Genomic DNA, 19251 nt, shown 5'->3' on the forward strand with positions numbered 1-19251 from the left:
CCCCAGTGCCCACGGCCAGGCGGGCTAGAGGTGTGAGGCTGGGGTGCCACGCCTTGGCCAGCCAACCCAAGCTCTGGCTCCTGCGGGTCACCCTTCCGGGTTTGTCTGAAAGCGGGAGTGGAGCCCTGTTCCTCGCAAAGGTGGACGCAGAAGCCACAGTCACATGGACATACCCAGACCAGTCCAGGCTCTGCCACTCGCTCCCCTGGGGTCCTTCCTCAAGGCCCAAGGTCAGGCCCCCAGCCCCTGCTCTGCCTTCTGATGCCTGGAAGCACCCAATCTCCACAGCTCTGGCTCCTGGGGAAGCCGGGCAAGGGCCGCTCTGGGAGCGAGCTCAGGCAGCTCAGCTACGTGGGCGCCGCAGTCGCTTAGTAAACGCAGCGGCCAGCTCCTGGGTATCGAGCTTCCGGGGTGCAGTCCCCTTGCGTTTCAGCCCCAGGTCCTTACACCTAGCCTTCCCCCGCCCCCATGCCGCGCTGCTGCACTCGGGCTTCGCCCACTGAGACCACCCTGAGCCCCCGATCCGCGGCTGGGAGAGAACCGGGACTGCGCGCTGCGCAAATAGAGGCCTACTCTCGGCCTCCCTGTGCGCCCAGCGGCGCGATCCCGGACCTCACCCTCCTAGCCCCGGCTCCCACGCCCTCCGAGACCGCCCGGCGCCCCCGCCCGGCCCCGCCCCCTCTAATCCCCTCCGCAGGCTCCCGGGAGTTGGGCTGCGAGCCCGCCCCCGGACCGCCCCAGGGGAGGGGCGTGTCCCTTCGGCTCCGCGCGTTGGGTGGGCGTGGCCCAGTCACACAGGGGCGGGGCGGGGGCGGGGCCGGCGCGGGCCGGCCCCCACTGGCTGCCGCGCGCCCGGCCGCCAGGACTCAGTGCGAGGTGGCGGCGGCGGCGGCTCCGGCGGCTAGTGCTGCGCGGTCCTGCTCGGCCGGCGCACGGACGCACCGGCTAGCCGACGGCCGGAGGGGCCGGGCGCAGACGCGGGGCCGTCGGGCAGCGAGTGGAAGCAAGGGCAGCGCGCAGCGATTGGAACACCCGCGATCGCCAGGTCAGTGCTGGGGGCCAGGGCGGGCGCGGGAGGGGTCGAGGCGAGCGCGCGGCGGGGCCGGAGCGCGCGGCGGGCTCGGATCCCGAGCGGTCCCTGCAGCGGGGCCCGGCCAGGGCGCGGGCTTCCCGCTCTGGAAAGTTTGCCGCCGCCGCCGCCCTGGGAGGGCTCTGCAGCAGCCAGGCAGGGAAGGGGGAGGAGGGAGGGACCGCGGCGGGGAGGAGGCGGCCGGCGCCAGGCGGCCCGGGAGCCCTTGGCGGCGGCGGCGGGCGGGGCGGACGGGGTCGGAGGGGCTGGAGCGCAGGACCGGGCCGCAGCCGCTTCCTCCCCTTCGCGCCCGGTCCGCCCGGGTAACGAGCTGTCCGCCTCCCGCAGATTCCCGAGCGGCGCACTCCTCCCGCCGGTGCCAGGGCCGGGCCATGGGGGGCAACATGCCCGCGAGCACCGCCTGAAGACGCCGTAGCCCCTGCCCCCGCGATGGGCGCCCCGGTTTGGGCTGTCGCGCTCTGCGTGGCTGTGGTGGTCGTGACCGGTACCACCTCGGGGCTCCCGGCCGCAGAGCAGCGCGTCGTGCGGAGAGTGGCAGGTAAGGAAGGGCCCGACAGGACAGGGAGGGGCCACAGGCCCCGCGGGCAGAAGCGTCCCAGCTCCGGAGCTGGCGCCTGGGTGAGTGTAGGACGCCGAGACGGCCCCAGGGCGCGCCGTGGGCTGCCACCGCGGGGCCTGTGTCCGGGTTTCTGTCGCCCTCCCTCCCCGGGGATCGCGGCCAGAGCTGGCACGGCAGTGAGTGGGGCGCCTGGAGCCAAGTGCGAGGTTGCGGTGGGTGCGGGCCCGGAGGAGGCGCCCGCAGCCCCCTGCTTCCGCGCTGCCCGGGGCGGGGGCGCGGTCCGCCCTAGGCGCCGTCAGGAGGGCGCGGGGGGCTGCGTTTCCAGGATCCCTATTGTTGTTCTGTGGGTTTTGCACTGACGGAAAGTTTCTATTGTTGGTGCCGCTCCCCCAACCCCCTTCGGGCCCCAGTTCACGGCCGGCTTTGGCCAAAGCGAGGGACGGTGCTTTGGAGGGAGGGTAGGAGAGTGCGTCAGCCCGCGACGCGTCCTTTGCTCCTCCGCGGCTCCCCTGACAAGGAGCTACCCTTCTAGTGTCTCCGACGGCCCACCCCGCTCTCATGCCCTGTGACTGGATGTGTCTGCCCCCCCCCGCCGCCGCAAGGTGAGAGGGCGGATATCCGAGGGACATGGAGCCGCGGACACCGGTTGGTAGCGAGGGTCCCGCGGGACGTCGAGGGTCTTGAGGAGGGCCGGGCCGGCGGGGTGATGGCCGCTGAGGAGCGGGAGCGCGTCTGGGCGCTCCCGATGCCACCGCCCCGCACACGTGCCGCCAGGCTCCTGGCGGCAGGGCAGAAACTTGTGGTCCGGGTGTTGGCCACCGGGAGTCCGCCCCTTGGGGACAGCTACCTCCAGGGCACGGGCGAGGGGGCTCAGCGAGGCCTGCCCCCAGGCCGGCGGCTGCGTGGAGGGAGGCCTTCGCCCGGTGAGCTCACGCCCCACCCGGGCGCACCCGAACAGCCGCTCCTTTGTACCTCGGCGCGGCCACAGACGCGCATTGATGGCGGGGCCAGGCCGCCTCGCGGGGAGGTGTGAGCGCAGCGGCTGGGGCGCGCCGTGCCAGCGAGGCGGCGGCCGGCCGCGGGCAGGACGCAGGCAGATGGTGGCCCGCCCTCCCCGCGGCCCCCGCGCCCCTTTCTCCGGCGGCGGCTGCAGCCTCCCGGAACAATGTCATTTTTTTATGAATGAAAGTGGGCCCGGCGCTTGAATGTGCGTGTCATTCAGCGGCGTGACAGAGGCCGTCGGGAGGTCAGCGCGCGCTTTTAGCGCCTGCTCGGGCGGCCCCCGCTTCCAGGGGCTCCGAATAAGCGGCCGCGGGGGGAGCCCCGCATTAGCATTTGCATTCGCATTCAGATAAAGATATTACTCCCTACGGCCAGGGAATGTCAACTAGCCCCCGGGGGAGGGGGTGGCGGCGGGCCGCAGACCCTCTCCAGGACCCCCTGTGGCGCGCGGGGCTCGTGGCCTCCTCCATCCCTAGCTCTGGGGCGGCAGCAAAGCCTGTGGTGGCCCCCGCCCCCCCGCCAATGGGGGCCTGGGTCAGAGGACGGCGAGGGCCCCCCAGGGCCGCGGGAAGGGGTCTGCTGCCTCGCGCCTCCGCCCCTGCCGGCCCCTCCTCGCCCCCGCAGTACAGCTGGTGAAACAGGTAGTAAGTAGATAGGTCAATAAACTTAATCCGGTTCCTTTGAGAGATGGGCGGGCTGGGCAGTAAACACACAAAGGCCTTGTGAAATTTCCAGAGGTGCCGGCTGGCACTTTCCGGGTAACACAAAATACGGAGCCAGAGCCGGGTGGGGTCAAGGACAACGGAGGAGGGGCGCTGCTGCTGGGCTGCCCTGGCGACCCCGGGCCGGCCCTGCGGCCTGCTTCTCCGCAGGGGGTCTCGTTAGCCGGTGAGGGGCCCAGGCAGGGTCCCCCACGGGGAAGGAAGGTTGGTGGGAGCAGCAGGAGGCTGCCCCCCTGCAGCCCGACCCCACCCAGCCGGCAGGGGTCTGGGGAGGGCTGGGCACCTCCCTGACTACAGCCTCTCCCACCGCCTCCTCCGCGGGGCTGGACTTTGAGCCCGCAGGGCCTCCGGGTGGTTCATTAACCTGGGCCGAGCCCCAGGCTGGACTTGTGGCCCCTGAGCCCCCACGTGGAGGCCACCGGGGCCTCCCCCCCCGCAGGTCTCAGGCTGACTCGGGACCTGTCGCCCCAAGAGCGCCTGGCCCCAGGAAACTCCTCGTAACAAAAGCTCGTTGGAGCCCCGCTGACGCCAGTGGCGGAGAAGTGCAGCCTCAGTGGACTGAGCGCGGGCTGCGGAGGAGAAGGGCCGTCCTGCAGCTTGTTTTATGTTGGGGCCCCCGGGAGGGCAAGCTCCGCAGAAGCCGCGTGGGGGGGCGCGGGGAGATGAGGCTGGCCCGGAGCCCCTCGCCCGGTCGGTCGAGCAGGCCAGCGCATGCAGGTGGTATGCGGGAGCGAGATAGCGCCGCCCGTCCCCCCCCCACCCCGGGGCGCCTTCCTGAGGTCCAGAGGAGAAGATTGCTCTGAGATTTCAGAAGCATCCTATCTTATCTTAGATGCGCCAAGAATAAGGCATTCTCAGAGGTCAAGACTGACGTTTGTCCAGGAAGCGCCAGGCCTTGCACGTAACCACCTGCACGTAGCCCCCTGCATGTAGCCCCCGGCTGGCCCTGCCTCCCGGTCAGTCGGGGTGTTGCATGACCGGCCCACTCCGTGTGGCGGCTTTGGTCTCTGGGCTGGGCCTCCCCTGAGCCGGTCAGCCTTCGAATGCGGCCCCTTTTTCCGCCCGTTTTCCGCCTGGACCTGGAGGGGGGAGAGGGGTCTCCTTGAGGAGGTGGGACCCGCCTGCCCGGGCTGTGGTTTGGGGGACTCACACCCTCCGGGCCACGTAGGGCTGAGTGATCAGCAGATGACGTGAGCTGTGACTGGAGCCTTTTCTCTCTGCGATGGGGTGGGGGGCTCCCTGACCCCAGGCCCTGCTGGGGCTCGAGGCCGCGCCGCCCGCCGAGGGCTGGCGGGCACTGCTGGGCCTGCCCCCGGAGCCCCGGCTTCCTCACCTGTCCCAGGGGGCCGACCACGGAAGGGCTGTTGCGAGGATTAGGCTGGATAATCCTGTAAGCCCTCATTAGCCCGCCCACCATTGGGGCCCCCCTGTTTTTCTGACTTTGTCAGGAAACTTTTCAGGATGTTTCCGCGTGGGGTGGGGGGGGCAGAGCCTTTTCCCGCGGCCTCAGGGCCCCTCGGAGGTGCCCCCGCCCTGGGCTCCCCCGAAGTATGTCTCTGGCCGCAGGGCCCGGGGCCGGGAGGGAGAGCCGGGGACAGCTTCCGCACCCCAGGCCGCGCCCTGTCCCTCTGGACCCTGTGGCCGTGCGTGCCATGTGTGCCGTGCAGTCTGCTCCAGGCTGGACGTCTGCTTCTTGGTGTTGTCCACATTGACCCCATGGCCGGGTGCCCCCCAGGCCTCGGTGACTTGTGACTCAGGACACACTCAGGCTGGCTGTGACTGTGCCCGGGGCCCATCAGCTCTGCGAGGTAGACCCGGGGCGGGGGTGGGCGTGCTCCGGGGCTCTGACTGTGTGTGGAGGCCTCCCTGGCGCCACAGGGGTGGAAACTGAGGCAGGGGCCAGGGCGTGGCAGAGTCAAGAGGACAGCTCCACTGGGAGACCGGCCTGCCGGCTGGGCTCGGCCTCCCCGGGGCGGGCCCCCCCTCGGGCTCTGGCGATGGGCTGCCCTCGACACGTGGCCCCTGGTCAGGCTCAGCCCCTTGCGGCCGGGGCAGGCGGAGGCTGCTGTGCAGGTGGGGGCCGGCCCTGTGGAGCCCACCGGGGCATCCGCCCCACCGCGCCCGCCCTCCACCACGGCACGCGGGTGCCACCATGGCACAGAGGGCCTCTGGGCCCCGGTGTGTCTAGGCCCCAGTGTCTGTGGCAGCAGAGAGCCCCTTTTTCTTGGTCGAGAAAGACCCCTTCCTGGGGCCGCTCTGGGGGCGGGGCAGAGGCCTGACCGCCCCCCAGGGGGAGCAGGACCCTGAATCTTGGGTGTCGGAGTGCCCCCCCCATGCCTGTCTCTGTGCACCCCGGGGCTCCAGGGGAGCCCGTGTGTGGGATCCGGCGGGGGGATTCCACCTGGGTGGCTGACTGGCTGGGGACTGACTGCCCCGTGCAGGCCCCGCTCTGGGCAGGGCGGTGGGCAGGGCAGGGGTGAGCCGCCCCTACACACACCCGGGCGGGTGGCTGCCTGGCGTGGCTGGCCTGGGGTGCTCGGCCGCCCCTCAGCCTCGTGCTGGACCAGGCTGAAGCGGATCCTTGTGTGGACGGGCTGACCTGCCCAGACCAGACCGGAACCGACGGCTGTTGCCCTTGGGCCGGGGCCTGGGGCTGAGGCTGCCGCTCCGGCCTGTTCTCGGCCTTCTGGGGGGCCCCCATCGGCTCCCGGCGCTGGGTGGTCCCCACAGGATGTAGTGGCTGGGACGGGGGCCTGGCGTTCGGGCCGGGTGCCCTCAGACTGTGGGGTCCCCGTCCCCGGGGACGCAGACTCTGGATGCTTCGGACGCCCTTCTGGTGGGCGTGGGGCCCGGGAGGGCATCTGAGGCGGACGGGCAGAGCCGGGCGGGCAGAGCCGGGCCTCCTGGGGGCACAGGGCCTGGTGTGGCCGGCGGGGCAGCTGGGCCCTCGAATCTAGGCCACGCGTCGGCAGAATGACAAGTAACGGAGCAGCTGACCCAGCTGGGTGGGGAGGGCGGCCCCTGCGGCAGGACCACCCAGCCCCGTCCCGGGCCCTCTGCCTGGCCGCCCGCCTGCTGGGCATTGTCCGGCCCCGGCAGGGAGGGCTGGGGGGGCCGGCCCGGCCAGCGCCGTGTCCCTGGGTCTCAGGCCCGGGGGGGCCTCCTGGGAGCTGGGCGGCAGCCACTGGCGTGGCAAGGTGGGCTCCTCTTCTGACGTCTCCCTGCCCGGCCTGTGTCCTCTGCTGTAAGATGGGGGTCCCAGGCACCTTCCCCCCAAATGCAGAGTGGGTTTTGTGTTTCTAAACGACTGAGGAGACTTGAGGGAAGAAGACTCCATCGTGATGCGCTGAGATCGGGGTTTCGGTGCCGGTGACTGCGGCCCCACCGGGGTGCGGCCCGCCGGCTCCTGCGCCGTGGCAGCGCGGCCCCCGGGGCCGAGGCTGGTGGGCCGGGCGAGGTGGTGCCCCGGCCCGGCCCCTCAGGGCGGTCTGCAACGCCACGGCCTCAACACCCTCCTGCCACTGCGGTGGTGGCGGGTCCGTGGGGTGGGGTGCCCCCCGGGCATGCGGAGCCCCACCGTTGTCCCTCACGGCCGCCCGTCTCGCCCACAGAGGACCCGGAGCCCGAGCCCGGCCCGCAGGAGCAGCTGGTCTTCGGCAGCGGGGACACCGTGGAGCTGAGCTGCCACCCGCCCGCAGGCGGCCCCGCAGGGCCCACCTTCTGGGTTAAGGACGGGGCAGGACTGGCGCCCTCGGACCGCGTCCTGGTGGGGCAGCAGCGGCTGCAGGTGCTCAATGCCTCCCACGAGGACGCCGGGGCCTACAGCTGCCGGCAGAGGCTCACCCAGCGCGTCCTGTGCCGCTTCAGCGTGCGGGTGACAGGTGGGTGTCTGCCGGCGCCCGCGGGCGCTCTGGGAGGCCGGGCTCTCGGGCCGCACGTCTGAGGGGTTGCTGGGGGAGAGCTGGGCACCCCCGGCGGCACCGCCTGAGGGGCGGACTCGCTGGGCCTCCTGGGAAGGCCCGGGAAGGGGCGCCGGACACGGCCCTGCTCCACAGCCCGCCTCTCTGCGCTGCAGATGCCCCGTCCTCCGGAGACGATGAAGATGAGGAGGAGGAGGTGGAAGACACAGGTGAGACCAGGCGTGGGAGGGGGTTGAAATGCAGAGAGATGGGGGTGGGGCCCTCTGGGGTGGGGTCAGGGGGCAAGTAGGCAGGAGGAGCCAGCCAGCAGGGCAGGAACCCCAGGGCGGAGGTGCAGGGCAGAGAGGGGCCTGGGAGAGCCACGAGCTGGGCCCAAGCCCCCTCCTCGGAGGGCGGGTCCCCCAGGATGCGGCAGGAACAGCTTGAACCCGGGGACGAGTGTATCCTTCTCCCTTAGTCCCCTAGGAGGGGTCCAAGCCAAACTTCCTGCCCGGCTGCCCCTCCACCCTCTCCCAGCCACACCCTCCTGGGGCCCTTCCCGCCCTGGCTGTCTCAGGCTGGGGTCTGCTGCTGTCCATCCGTCCATCTGTGTGGGCTCTGGGTGCCTCTGCCCCCTGGACTCCGGATGCCTGGGAGGTGCCTCCCCAGCATCTGTCCACATACCCCTTCCTGGGCCTCAGCACCCTCCTCGGGGAGGGCAGCAGGCTTTCGGGGAAGGGGTGCCTCCCCTTTGGGGGACGCCTGCCCAGCCCTCCCCCCAGCAGGAATGCAGCCCCCACCCTGGCCCTAGAGAAGGAGAAAAACCAGTTCGGCTCTGGGGGCGGGGGCGGGGCAGCCCTGACACCAGGGTCGGGGGAGCGGGGCCTCCTGGGGGCCCTGGCACTGCCGTCGCCCCGTCCCCACCTGCTGCCCTGCAGGCCCTGGGGTGCAGCCGAGGGTGGCGCCCCGGAGCCTCCGGGGCTCCAGCTTGTGGGAGCGGCTGTGCCTGTCCCCCTGTGACTGCTTCTGGGGCTGGCCTGCCTGTCCGGCGCTGAGCTTCCCGACCCGGCCTGACCCGGCCCCTCTGTCCCCTGGGCGGGTGGGCGAGCCCCCAGGAGGCACCATGTGTCCTGCAGACTCCTGGGGGCCAGTGTGCGACACCCTGGGGGTGTGTCCAGGGAGGGCGGGGGGCGCGGGGCCTGGCCGAGGGAGCGCCGCAGGTGGTGCGGAGTCTGCCGGGAGCCTCCCCTCGAAAGGCCCCCGGCCTCCTGCAGCGGAGAAACTGAGGCTGGAAGGGCGGGCAGCGGGCCTCGACCCCACCCGGCTTATGGCCTCCCTGTGCCCGTCGCCAGCAGGGGCCCCGTACTGGACGCGGCCCGAGCGGATGGAGAAGAAGCTGCTGGCCGTGCCGGCCGCCAACACCGTCCGCTTCCGCTGCCCGGCCGCCGGCAACCCCACGCCGTCCATCACCTGGCTGAAGAATGGCAAGGAGTTCCGGGGCGAGCACCGCATCGGGGGCATCAAGGTGGGCCCAGCGGGCGGGCTGGGCGGGGGGCCGGGGGTCGGGGGGCCGGGCCTGCCGTCCTCACCGCCGCGTCCGCCCGCAGCTGCGTCACCAGCAGTGGAGCCTGGTCATGGAGAGCGTGGTGCCCTCGGACCGGGGCAACTACACCTGCGTCGTGCGGAACCGGCTGGGCAGCATCCGGCAGACCTACACCCTGGACGTGCTGGGTGAGGGCCCGGGCCGCCGTGAGGGTGGGAGGGGGGCGCGGGGGGTGCCCCGGCCGGCCGCCCCTGAGCCCCGACCGTCCGTCCGCCCCCAGAGCGCTCTCCGCACCGGCCCATCCTGCAGGCGGGGCTGCCGGCCAACCAGACGGCGGTGCTGGGCAGCGACGTGGAGTTCCACTGCAAGGTGTACAGCGACGCCCAGCCCCACATCCAGTGGCTGAAGCACGTGGAGGTGAACGGCAGCAAGGTGGGGCCGGACGGCACGCCCTACGTCACCGTGCTCAAGGTGGGTGCTGCCCCCTGCTGGTGGGGCCGGGGTGGGGCGGGCGCCGGGCCAGGAGGCCGCGGCTGGGCGGCTGGGCCCGGGGGTTGGACTGGTGGGGGGCTCCCCTCGGCAGGCCCTGCCCGGGAGGTGGGGGGTGAGTCCCAGCTTGCCCCTCCCCCCCATGAGCTCCCAGGTCTCCCTGTTGCCCCCTGGGGGTTCTCGGCCCCGGAAGCAGATCTGCAGAGGGCCCTGGGGTGGGCCGGGTGCCAAGCCCCAGCCGGCCCGTGGCCACTGAGACCATCGAGCGCCCTCTTGGGTCTGGGAGGCTGGGCACTGCTCCTGGAGCTGGGAGGGCTGGGAGGGCCTGGGGCACTGGGCGGCGTCCCTGTGTTCTGAGCGGCTCGCCACCCAGCCCGAGACTCGGGGCCTCGGGGCAGGACGGCCTCAGCGCCGTTCCCAGGGCCCCGTGTGGGGGCCGCCTGCGTCGGGACGGTTGCGACACCGGCAGCCCAAAGAGAAACATCTGTTTAGAGACAAGACAGGCCGGCGGGGGTGGGGAGCAGGGGCTCAGGCTGTGGAGTCCAGACCGGGCTGGGCGAGGCCGGCTGGGCCCACGGGGTGGTGTCTCAGCACCGAGGCCAGCCCGTGAGCTGCCCGCCCGGTCCGCAGGCCCAGCCTGGGCTCCGGGGGCAGGCGGGCGAGCACCAGCCTCTCGGGGGCCCCCGGGGCGCCTGCCAGGGCTGGGCCCTGGGCTGGGGAGGGTGGGCGTGGGAAGGCGCGCCGTGAAACCACAGTCTTCTGCCGAGAGGTGCCCGTGCGCCTCCTCCAGGCAGCCTTCCGGGCCGGCCCGGCCCCACTCGCTCGTTCCTCGGGGCCCTCCCGCCGCCCGCCTGCGAGCCTCGGGGTCCGCGGGCAGCCCCTCCGGGCCGGCCGGCGGCGGTGGCGGCGGCGGGCGCGCCTGAGCGGGGTCTCTTGTCCCCGCAGTCCTGGATCAGTGAGGCTGTGGAGGCCGACGCACGGCTGCGCCTGGCCAATGTGTCGGAGCGCGACGGGGGCCGGTACCTCTGTCGGGCGTCCAATTTCATAGGCGTGTCCGAGAAGGCCTTTTGGCTGCGCGTTCGCGGGCCCCCCGCAGGTAACGACTCTGTCCCACGCCTGCCTGGCTCGCCGCCTCCGAGCTCCAGCTCCGACGCCCGACCCTGCGCCCGCTGCTCCACCCCCCCCAGTCCCGCTCCTCCCCCCCCACCCCCCCACCCTGTGCCATGCGCCCGCGCCACGTGAGCGTCTCCGCCACCGCGAGGCCGGCGCCTCCGGCCTCCGGGTGCCTGCCTGCCGCCCGGAGCCCTGCGGCCTGCTGCCCCTGCCTGCGCCTGTGCCCGCCCCCCGCCCGTCGGCCCTCCGCCCCGCAGGGGCCGCACCCCTCTGCCTGCGACGCTGCTCTCCTCCCACCTCCGTGGCCTGTGGCCCGTGGCCCGCCCGCTGCCTGCTCCCCCGCTGTGCGCCCCCTCCCCCCCGCCCACCCGTGCTCACCCCGCTGAGTGTCTGCGCTCACCCCGCACGCTGCTGCTGCTGGCCGTGCGCCTGGTGCCCTCGTGGGACAGAGGACTCGCCGGTGAAGGGACTGGCTTCGGGCTCGGTGTGGACGCACGAGGCAGAGGACCCACCGCCGCCGCGGCGGTGGCGTGGTGGTGGTGGCGGCAACCGCGTTTTCCTTGCAGCCTGGCTGGCCGTCGCCCGCGGACCGTGGCTCTGGTGCCCCCGGGGGGGCTGGCGCTCGCCTATCGCGCTCTGTTCTCTCCCCGCAGACGGCGGGCGCCAACACCACCGACAAGGAGCTGGAGGTTCTGTCCTTGCGCAATGTCACCTTTGAGGACGCGGGGGAGTACACCTGTCTGGCGGGCAATTCTATCGGGTTTTCCCATCACTCTGCGTGGCTGGTGGTGCTGCCAGGTACTGGCTCCTGCTGCTGCTGCTTGCGCTGCACCTGTGCTCCGGTCTCCGGCTCGGGGCACGCCAACGCCGCCACAGTGAGGGGGAGGGGGGGCCCCGAGGCTCACGGCCGCCCGGCTCTGCGCCTGGGCTGGGATCGAAGTCCTCCTGTCTCTGTGCCGGCCCCCCCAGGGGCCCTGCCGAGCCCCCGTCCCCCGCCAGGACCCCCACAGTCCGAGTGGCAGCGTTGGCGTCTCCCCGGGGTGCGGGTGCGGGTGCTGCTGGTTCTGCTGGGCTGCTCCTCTTGGGTGTTTCTGGCCGCAGGACCCTCGCCGAGTGGGGTGCCGGCCTCGGTGCCTCCACCGGGGCCGAGCGCCCTCCCCCCACCCCCGCCGCGCCCGTGGCTCCGGGCGGCCGTGGGCCCGTGGGGGCTCGCCCGCGGCCAGGCCAGGCCCCGATGTCCGTGTCTTTGCAGCCGAGGAGGAGCTGGTGGCGGCGGGCGAGGCGGGCAGCGTGTACGCGGGCGTCCTCAGCTACGGCATGGGCTTCGTGCTCTTCATCCTGGTGGTGGCCGCCGTGACGCTCTGCCGCCTGCGCAGCCCCCCCAAGAAGGGCCTGGCACCCGCCGTGCACAAGGTCTCCCGTTTCCCGCTGAAGCGACAGGTAACAGAAAGTAGATACCAGGTTCCGAGCCGCCTGTCCGCCAGCCGCGGCTGCCGGGGCGCCCCCACCGCCCTCCGTCCCCCCGGGTGCATGCTGGGCGGGGCGGGGGGCCCCCTGTGCTGCGGAGGGCCCAGGACGCGCGGCCCCGCGGCGCCAACCTGCCCCTGCCGACCCAAGCAGGTGTCCTTGGAGTCCAACTCCTCCATGAACTCCAACACGCCGCTGGTGCGCATCGCCCGCCTGTCCTCGGGGGAGGGCCCCGCGCTGGCCAACGTCTCGGAGCTCGAGCTGCCCGCCGACCCCAAGTGGGAGCTGCCCCGGGCCCGGTCAGTGGGGCGCCGGAGCGTCGACCCGGCGAGGGGCGGGGGGGCCCACACGGGGTGGGGTCCCCAGGGTGGGGGGTGCGTCTGTGGGGTGTGGGGCCTGTGAGGGGGGAGACCGGGCCTTGCGAAGGTGCTCCTGAGGTGGGCGGGGCCGGCGAGCGAGGCCCCACCCCCTCCGAGTGCTCTGTGGGCCGAGGGCCAGGGGCTGGAGGGGCAACGACCTTCGTCCCCGTGAGCATGGTCTCCGGGGCGCGTGTGGAGGGCTTCCTGGAGGCGGTGGCACTGGGCTCCCGAGGCCACCGGGGTGAGGCTGGGTGACGGGAGCGCTCACTGCCGCGTCTGCCGCCAGGCTGACCCTGGGCAAGCCCCTCGGGGAGGGCTGCTTCGGCCAGGTGGTCATGGCGGAGGCCATCGGCATCGACAAGGACCGGGCCGCCAAGCCGGTCACCGTGGCCGTGAAGATGCTGAAAGGTGAGGGAGGCAGGTGGCAGGGCCCTGGGCGGGGCGGGGCGGCCGGGGCTGTGCTGCCTGACCAGCCGTCCGTCCCCACCCAGACGATGCCACCGACAAGGACCTGTCCGACCTGGTGTCGGAGATGGAGATGATGAAGATGATCGGGAAGCACAAGAACATCATCAACCTGCTGGGCGCCTGCACGCAGGGCGGTGGGTGCCTCGGGGCGTGGGGGCGGCGGGTGGGAGGCTGTCGGGGTGGGAGGGTGGTGGGGGCTGTGGGCGGCCCCCTGAGGTGCCGGTGCCTGCAGGGCCCCTGTATGTGCTGGTGGAGTTCGCGGCCAAGGGCAACCTGCGCGAGTACCTGCGGGCCCGGCGGCCCCCGGGCACGGACTACTCCTTCGACACCTGCCAGCTGCCCGAGGAGCAGCTCACCTTCAAGGACCTGGTGTCCTGTGCCTACCAGGTGGCGCGGGGCATGGAGTACCTGGCCTCCCAGAAGGTGAGCAGTGGCGGTGGCGGGGGCAGCGGTCTCCGGGGCGGCCCCGGGGGGGCGTGGCCACCGCGGACGCCGCCGCAGCCCTGACCCCCGGCCCGCAGTGCATCCACAGGGACCTGGCGGCCCGCAACGTGCTGGTGACGGAGGACAACGTGATGAAGATCGCGGACTTCGGCCTGGCCCGCGACGTGCACAACCTCGACTACTACAAGAAGACCACCAACGTGAGTCTGGCTCGGGGCGGGCGGGGGGCGGGGGCATCCGGGCAGGGGGGCGTCTGGCGGCCAACCCGCGGCTTCCCCCTCAGGGCCGGCTGCCTGTGAAGTGGATGGCGCCTGAGGCTCTGTTCGACCGTGTCTACACCCACCAGAGCGACGTGTACGTGGCCCCCAGACCCTGACCTTGGGGGAGGGGCGGGCTGCAAGGGGCCCGGGGCCCAGGGCAGGGCCAGGGGGCCCCGGGGGCAGGCCTCAGTCCCCAGCAGGAGCCCCTGGGCCTTTTGGTCCTACGCCCTGCCCCAGCCTCAGCCGGCCTCAGAGCTCGCCTCCAGCGGGGAGGCTGACGGCGCTGTGCGCCCCGCAGGTGGTCCTTCGGGGTCCTGCTCTGGGAGATCTTCACCCTGGGGGGCTCGCCGTACCCAGGCATCCCTGTGGAGGAGCTCTTCAAGCTGCTGAAGGAAGGCCACCGCATGGACAAGCCGGCCAACTGCACGCATGACCTGTGAGGGCCCTGCCCGGGCGGGGCCGAGGGAGGCGGGGGCCCTGGCCAGGGCTGGGGCGGGGGGCAGCCCGGGCGGCAGCTCACCGAGCGCCCCACCTCCCCCAGGTACATGATCATGCGGGAGTGCTGGCACGCCGTGCCCTCGCAGCGGCCCACCTTCAAGCAGCTGGTGGAGGACCTGGACCGCATCCTCACGGTGACGTCCACGGACGTGAGTGCCCTGCTCCCTGCGCCAGGGCGGCGGGGTGGTGGGGCGGGGGCCCAGGGTACTGACTGCCGCCCGCCCGCCCGCAGGAGTACCTGGACCTGTCGGTGCCCTTCGAGCAGTACTCGCCCGGCGGCCAGGACACCCCCAGCTCCAGCTCCTCGGGGGACGACTCCGTGTTTGCCCACGACCTGCTGCACCCGGCCCCCCCCAGCAGCGGGGGCCCGCAGACGTGAACGGGCCCCCCCACCCCCGCCCGCAGGCCGAGCCCCCGCCAATGTGAGAGTGGGCCCCGGCCCAACATGCTGCTCTGGGTGTGCCACCGCCCACCGGGGCCGGCAGCCCAGGCCTGAGACCCGGCCCGGATGGACGGATGGGCAGACAGCGTTGCATGTGCGTGCGTGTGTGTGTGTGCGTGCACGTGTGCGTGCGTGCGTGTGCGAGATGAGTCTCCAGGCCCCCGGTGCGGGGTCCCCGGGGTGCCCGGCCTGCTGTGCAACGACCTCCTGGCCACTGTGCCAGCAGCACCAGGGGACGGAATGTAGAATGTAAGCCCCCCCCAGGGCCCGCACCGCCACCCCCAGGGAGCAGCTCCGGGCTTTGGCGTCCCCCAAGTGCCCCGGCAGAGCCTGTGGGGAGGGCCCCTCGGGGTGTGCCTCCTCCCCCCTCCCCCCGCAGCACCTTGCGCCTGGGGGCGAGCGTTAGCACAGAGCCCCCCCGCACCCCTCAGCGACTGAGATTACGGGTACCAGAAGGCAGGAGCCTTGAACTTCTATCCGAGAGGTTTGTCCCAGAGACGCGTGTACATTTCTGTAAGCAGATGCCGTGTGTGGCCCACATACACGTATATAAATGTCCACCTGGAAGGAGAGAGGCTCCCGGGACGCCTGCGGCCCGAGCCCGGGAGGCCTGGGCCCCCCGCCCCGCAGCGACTCACACGCGCGCAGACCACCAGGGTGGGGGTCGGGGCCTTCCCAGCACCACAGTTTTGTTTTAAAAATTGTACCTGGACCTGTACATTTGTAAAGCTATTTATGGACCCTCGGGCCCCGGGCCTGCCCCCGTCCCCCAAAGCTGTAGTGTTCAGCCCGCCACCCAGCTGTGGCTCAAGTCTTAACTTATTATTAACAGCCAAGGGGGTTTCTGCCTTGTTCGGGGGGGCCGCTGAGGGCGCGCGCAGCGCTGGGCACCCCCGGCCGCACCCCCCAGGCCAGAGCGGCCCCCCACTCCCACGGGGTGTGCGGTAGTGTGAGGTCGCCCCGGCGGGGGTGATGCCCTTCCTTTGGCCTTCTGTTGCAGGGGAATTCAGTTTCTATAGGGTTTCTTCTTAGGAGATTTATTTTTGTGGACTTCAGAGCAAGCCGGTATTTTCGTACGGTTGTGACGGCCCCGTGCCCTGGGTGGGAGGCAGCTTCCCGCCCGGGGGCCAGCCCTGCACGCAGGCTCAGATGTTATTAGATGTTACAAGTTTATATATATATATCTATATATATAATTTATTGAGTTTTTACAAGATGTATTTGCTGTAGATTTAACACTTCTGACGCAACGCTTCTAGACTTTCATAGCCCGGACTGCTGCCTTTCTTCAGAGCTTGGGGGAGAGCGAGCCGTGAATTCAGTTCTGTTACTTTTTGTCCTGTTACCGTGGCGAGTTCGGGCGACTGCTCTCTGCTCGACAGGGGGCGGGCGGGCTGGCGGGGGCCCGGGGTGGTCTGTTCTCGGCCCCCCGGCCTCGCAGGGGCCGGAGGTGTCGCCCGCACACTGGCAGACGTGCTTTCCAAAAATAAACAGTGATTCAGTCCAGAGCCTGCTCCAGGCCTTCCGGTCCCCGGCCCTCCTGCGGGTCCCCGCAGCTTCTTGTCCTCGCCGCCCCACCTGGGACGGGCCCACCTTTCCCGAGGGGGCGGTGTGACCAGCTCCTGCAGCATCATCAGCACAGGCCTGGGGGGGGCCCTGGGATGGGATGGGCCGGGCCACTCCTGACCCCTCCCCCGGGAGTTTCCAGCCCTGGGCTGGGGCTCTGATGGGACCAACCCTGGGCACTGCCTGCGTGAGGGGCTGGTGTGTCCAGCTGGGGCTGGACGCCGGCGAGGCTGAGCCTCTGTGTGTGTCACCGATGGTCTCTGTGGCCCAGGTTTCAGGGGGTCCCCGGTGCAGGGAGTGCAGATGCCCTGGTGTCTGTGTGTGTGTGTGTGGGGGGGGGGCTGCCTGGTCCCCAGCTGCCCCAGCCGTGCAGTCCAGGTGGGCCCTGGGGGTCATGTCCTCACAACTGGCTCTGAGGCCTCCCCCTTTCTGCCCCACCCCTGGTGTCTGTGGTGGGAGTGGGGGGGACGCCAGTTTCTGGGCGGGGGCCCCAAGGAGCCACATGCAAGTGAAGTCTTCATCTAGTGCCCCGATCCAGCCAGACTCCAGGACACCACCACCTGCTCTGGTGGCCACATGTCCGCCCCTGGCTGCCTTCTGGCCCCCGCCCCCGGGGGGGCGGGTGCACGCCCCTCGGGCTTCTCCTGTGCTGTCTGCCCGGCTCCTGTGACTTCCGGGGGAGAGGACACAGCAGGGCACCCACGTGGCAGTGCTGGGGAGTAAGTCCAGGAAGGCTTCCCGGAGGAGGCAGCAGTGCCCAGGTCAGGTGGGGAGGCGATGGATCTGGGGACAGGTGCCACGAATCCCAGAACCCGGTACTGCCTGGGGCAGGCTGGCCGGCCGGCCCTCCGGACCCAGACCCCGCCGCTCTGCCTTGTGACCTGGGACCCTTCCTTCTGCACCCACCGCCCCCCACCCCCCGCTCTCCTGAGGGACTCGGCTGGGGCAGCAGCTGCTGGGTCCTGTGAACTCGCACTCTGGCTTCTGAAGTGGCTCGCCCGTTTCCCTGTGTTCAGGTCACCGTTTGGGTATCAGGCGTGGGCTGGGCCCTGACCCCACTCAGGGCAGTGTTCTGGCGCCAGGCCCCCAGACGCTCCCCCCAGCTCCCTGGGGACGGGCAGGGACCCTGCCCCCACAGCAGGGAGCGCGCCCACTGCACCCCTGCCCACTCAAGCCCGATCCCGGAGGCGGCCTGGCGTGGGCCGCAGGCGCCCTCTAGTGTCAGAGAGGGATTGCATCCTTGAGACGCCCTGTTCTCTGCGGCCGGGCGGCCTCCGCTCGCCGTGGGCTCGTGACACCTGGGTCCTGGCCACCGGGGCTGTGGAGGTGGCCTCCTGGGACGCGGGGCTGGGGGGGGAACTTGGTGCATCACTCCAGATGCCGGGCAGGTGGGCCCAGGCGGCTCGGTCCCCAGGCCTCCACAGTCCCCACCCGCTTGGCCCCACCTCTGGCTCCTCCCGCCACCTGCCTGGCCGCACCTCTGGGGCCCCGCCCTCCCCTGCCCAGTCCCCGCCTTGCCCCTCCCCCTCACATCCTGAGCGGGCTCACCTGGCTCCCAACTGGAGCAGCTTTCGGAATTTGGTTCACAGCCTGTGGCTTCAGCCCGCCCACCCACCCGGCCGGACACTAACCAATCAGACACCCACGCCCTGTTCCCAGGTGGGGTGAACACCTCCAGTCCCTGCTGCCCAGGTGTTCGGATGGAATCGCCACACGCAGAACCAGACACCCGTCCCCCACGAGTCCCTCTCCCCAAGAGACACGGACTGGGTGTCCCCTCATTCACACGCTCACGTGTGCGCCCTGGCTGACCGCGACCGGCCCCGCAGTGTGGTGTGTCAGGGTGACCTCTGACCCGCTGAGCGGCCTGGCGGGGGCCGGATGAGGCCGTTTCCAATCAGGACCCTCCGGGGGCCGGCCAGCGTCCAGGCTGGGGCCGCCCCTGCCCAGCCTCCCTCTGCCAGCAGCCGCGAGGACACGGTGCACCCACGGAAGGCCCACTTTCTGGGACACGCTGGGGGCTCCTGGGGGGCGGGCAGAGCCCGGGGCCCACGCCCGGCCGCTGTGCCAGTCCGGGCGCCCACGGGGGCTGCAGGGCCGGCTGGGCGGGGCGGGCGGGGCTTCTCCACGCACAGCTTCCCGCAGATGGCGCAGGGCCTCGCCCCTCGCACTCCAGGCTCCCCCAGCCGGAGGCTGCTCCTCGCTGCCGTCTGCCCTTGCTCGCTCCTGGCCTTGGCCCAGGGGCGCCCCTTCAGGCGGGCCGCTGCGACCCTGGCTGGCCCCACCTCAGCGGGAATCAGCCTGCCGACAGCCCCCGTGTCTGCGGGGGCCCGGCTCGGGTCCCCGCCCACCCATGGGCTCGCACACCTGTGCAGGGCCCCCGGCTCGCAGGGCCCCCGGCTCGCAGGCCTGGCCCGAGGACAGGCCCACAGTGAGAGCCGGGCCCACGCACGAGGCCCCGGGAGCCTGCTGGAGGCGTCCTGACCAGGCTGGGCGGGCGCCCGGGCAGGACGAGGGCTGAGGCCACGGCCGGGCTCGGGGAGAGCGGCCCTTGGACAGGCTGCTGGCTCCTGGCGAGGTTACAAGCGGCCCACCCCGCCCCGCAAGGAGCCCGGGGCCAGCGCAGGGCGAGGCCCCCGAGACAGGGCAGACATGCTGGGGTGCGGGGCCTGTCCACCGAGGGGCTGGGGGACACCAGCAGTGCCTGTCCTCCTTGGGGAGCCGGCTGTGGGGCGACGGGCCCCGCCTCCTCCATGACACCGCCCAGCCCCCGCGGTGGCGGCCGTGCCCTCGGTCACCGTTATCCCCGAGCCCAGGGGCCCTCGGTGTTTCGGAACAGAACTGTGCCCTGCTGGGGGGGTGCGGACCCCCAGATCTGAGGCACCCACTGATGGGTGGCGGGGCTCCGTCAGGCAGCGACCACCTCACAGCCGGACGAAACCCCACTGCGTGGCCCAGGTCACCAGGACGAGGCTTCACTCAGCCCCTCCGCACGTCGGGTGGGGAGCCCGGGCACCGGTGCGGCGGCGTCCGGGGACAGGAGGGCCGGGACCAGCAGGGGCGCCGTCCCACCGTGGGGACGCCCAGGCCTGCGCTCTGCAGGCGGGGGAGGGTCCCGGCACCGTTCACGCCCTCGGCCACTCACCGGCCCCTCCCTGCGAGGCCGGGACCGGGCCTGCGCCACACAGCGGTCCCCAGGGCAGGTGCCGGGCGACCGGGGCTCTGGCCACCCTGATCCCGGGCCTCGCCGTGAGCCGTTACAGGAGCATTAGTTTGATCCTTCAACACAAACATTTCTTAACAAGGTGCTCACGCAGGTAGACCGGGGGC

General features: G+C 71.7%; 1 protein-coding gene across 10 annotated transcripts; it reads left to right on the forward strand.

Annotated features, from left to right (window-relative positions):
* Positions 1 to 865: 865 nt before the first annotated feature.
* FGFR3 (fibroblast growth factor receptor 3) lies at positions 866 to 15863 on the forward strand. 10 transcript variants are annotated; one of them, XM_045834098.1, is made up of 18 exons: positions 866 to 1045; positions 1418 to 1628; positions 6985 to 7254; positions 7449 to 7502; positions 8625 to 8797; positions 8880 to 9003; positions 9096 to 9286; positions 10250 to 10400; positions 11670 to 11863; positions 12038 to 12183; positions 12530 to 12651; positions 12735 to 12845; positions 12944 to 13134; positions 13233 to 13355; positions 13439 to 13509; positions 13714 to 13851; positions 13957 to 14062; positions 14146 to 15863. In XM_045834098.1, exons 2-18 carry the CDS (start codon positions 1520 to 1522, stop codon positions 14290 to 14292), a joined length of 2421 nt encoding a protein of 806 aa, XP_045690054.1. In that variant the 5' UTR covers positions 866 to 1045; positions 1418 to 1519; the 3' UTR covers positions 14293 to 15863. The 10 variants fall into 10 exon arrangements, with proteins under 10 accessions (XP_045690054.1, XP_045690055.1, XP_045690058.1 ...); XM_045834099.1 differs by having other exon boundaries at positions 11670 to 11857; positions 12035 to 12183; XM_045834102.1 differs by having other exon boundaries at positions 11670 to 11857.
* Positions 15864 to 19251: the final 3388 nt, after the last annotated feature.

The sequence above is a fragment of the Phyllostomus hastatus genome, unplaced genomic scaffold (assembly GCF_019186645.2).
Source record: "Phyllostomus hastatus isolate PE091 unplaced genomic scaffold, TTU_PhHast_1.1 phas_contig_196, whole genome shotgun sequence".
NCBI lineage: Eukaryota > Metazoa > Chordata > Mammalia > Chiroptera > Phyllostomidae > Phyllostomus > Phyllostomus hastatus.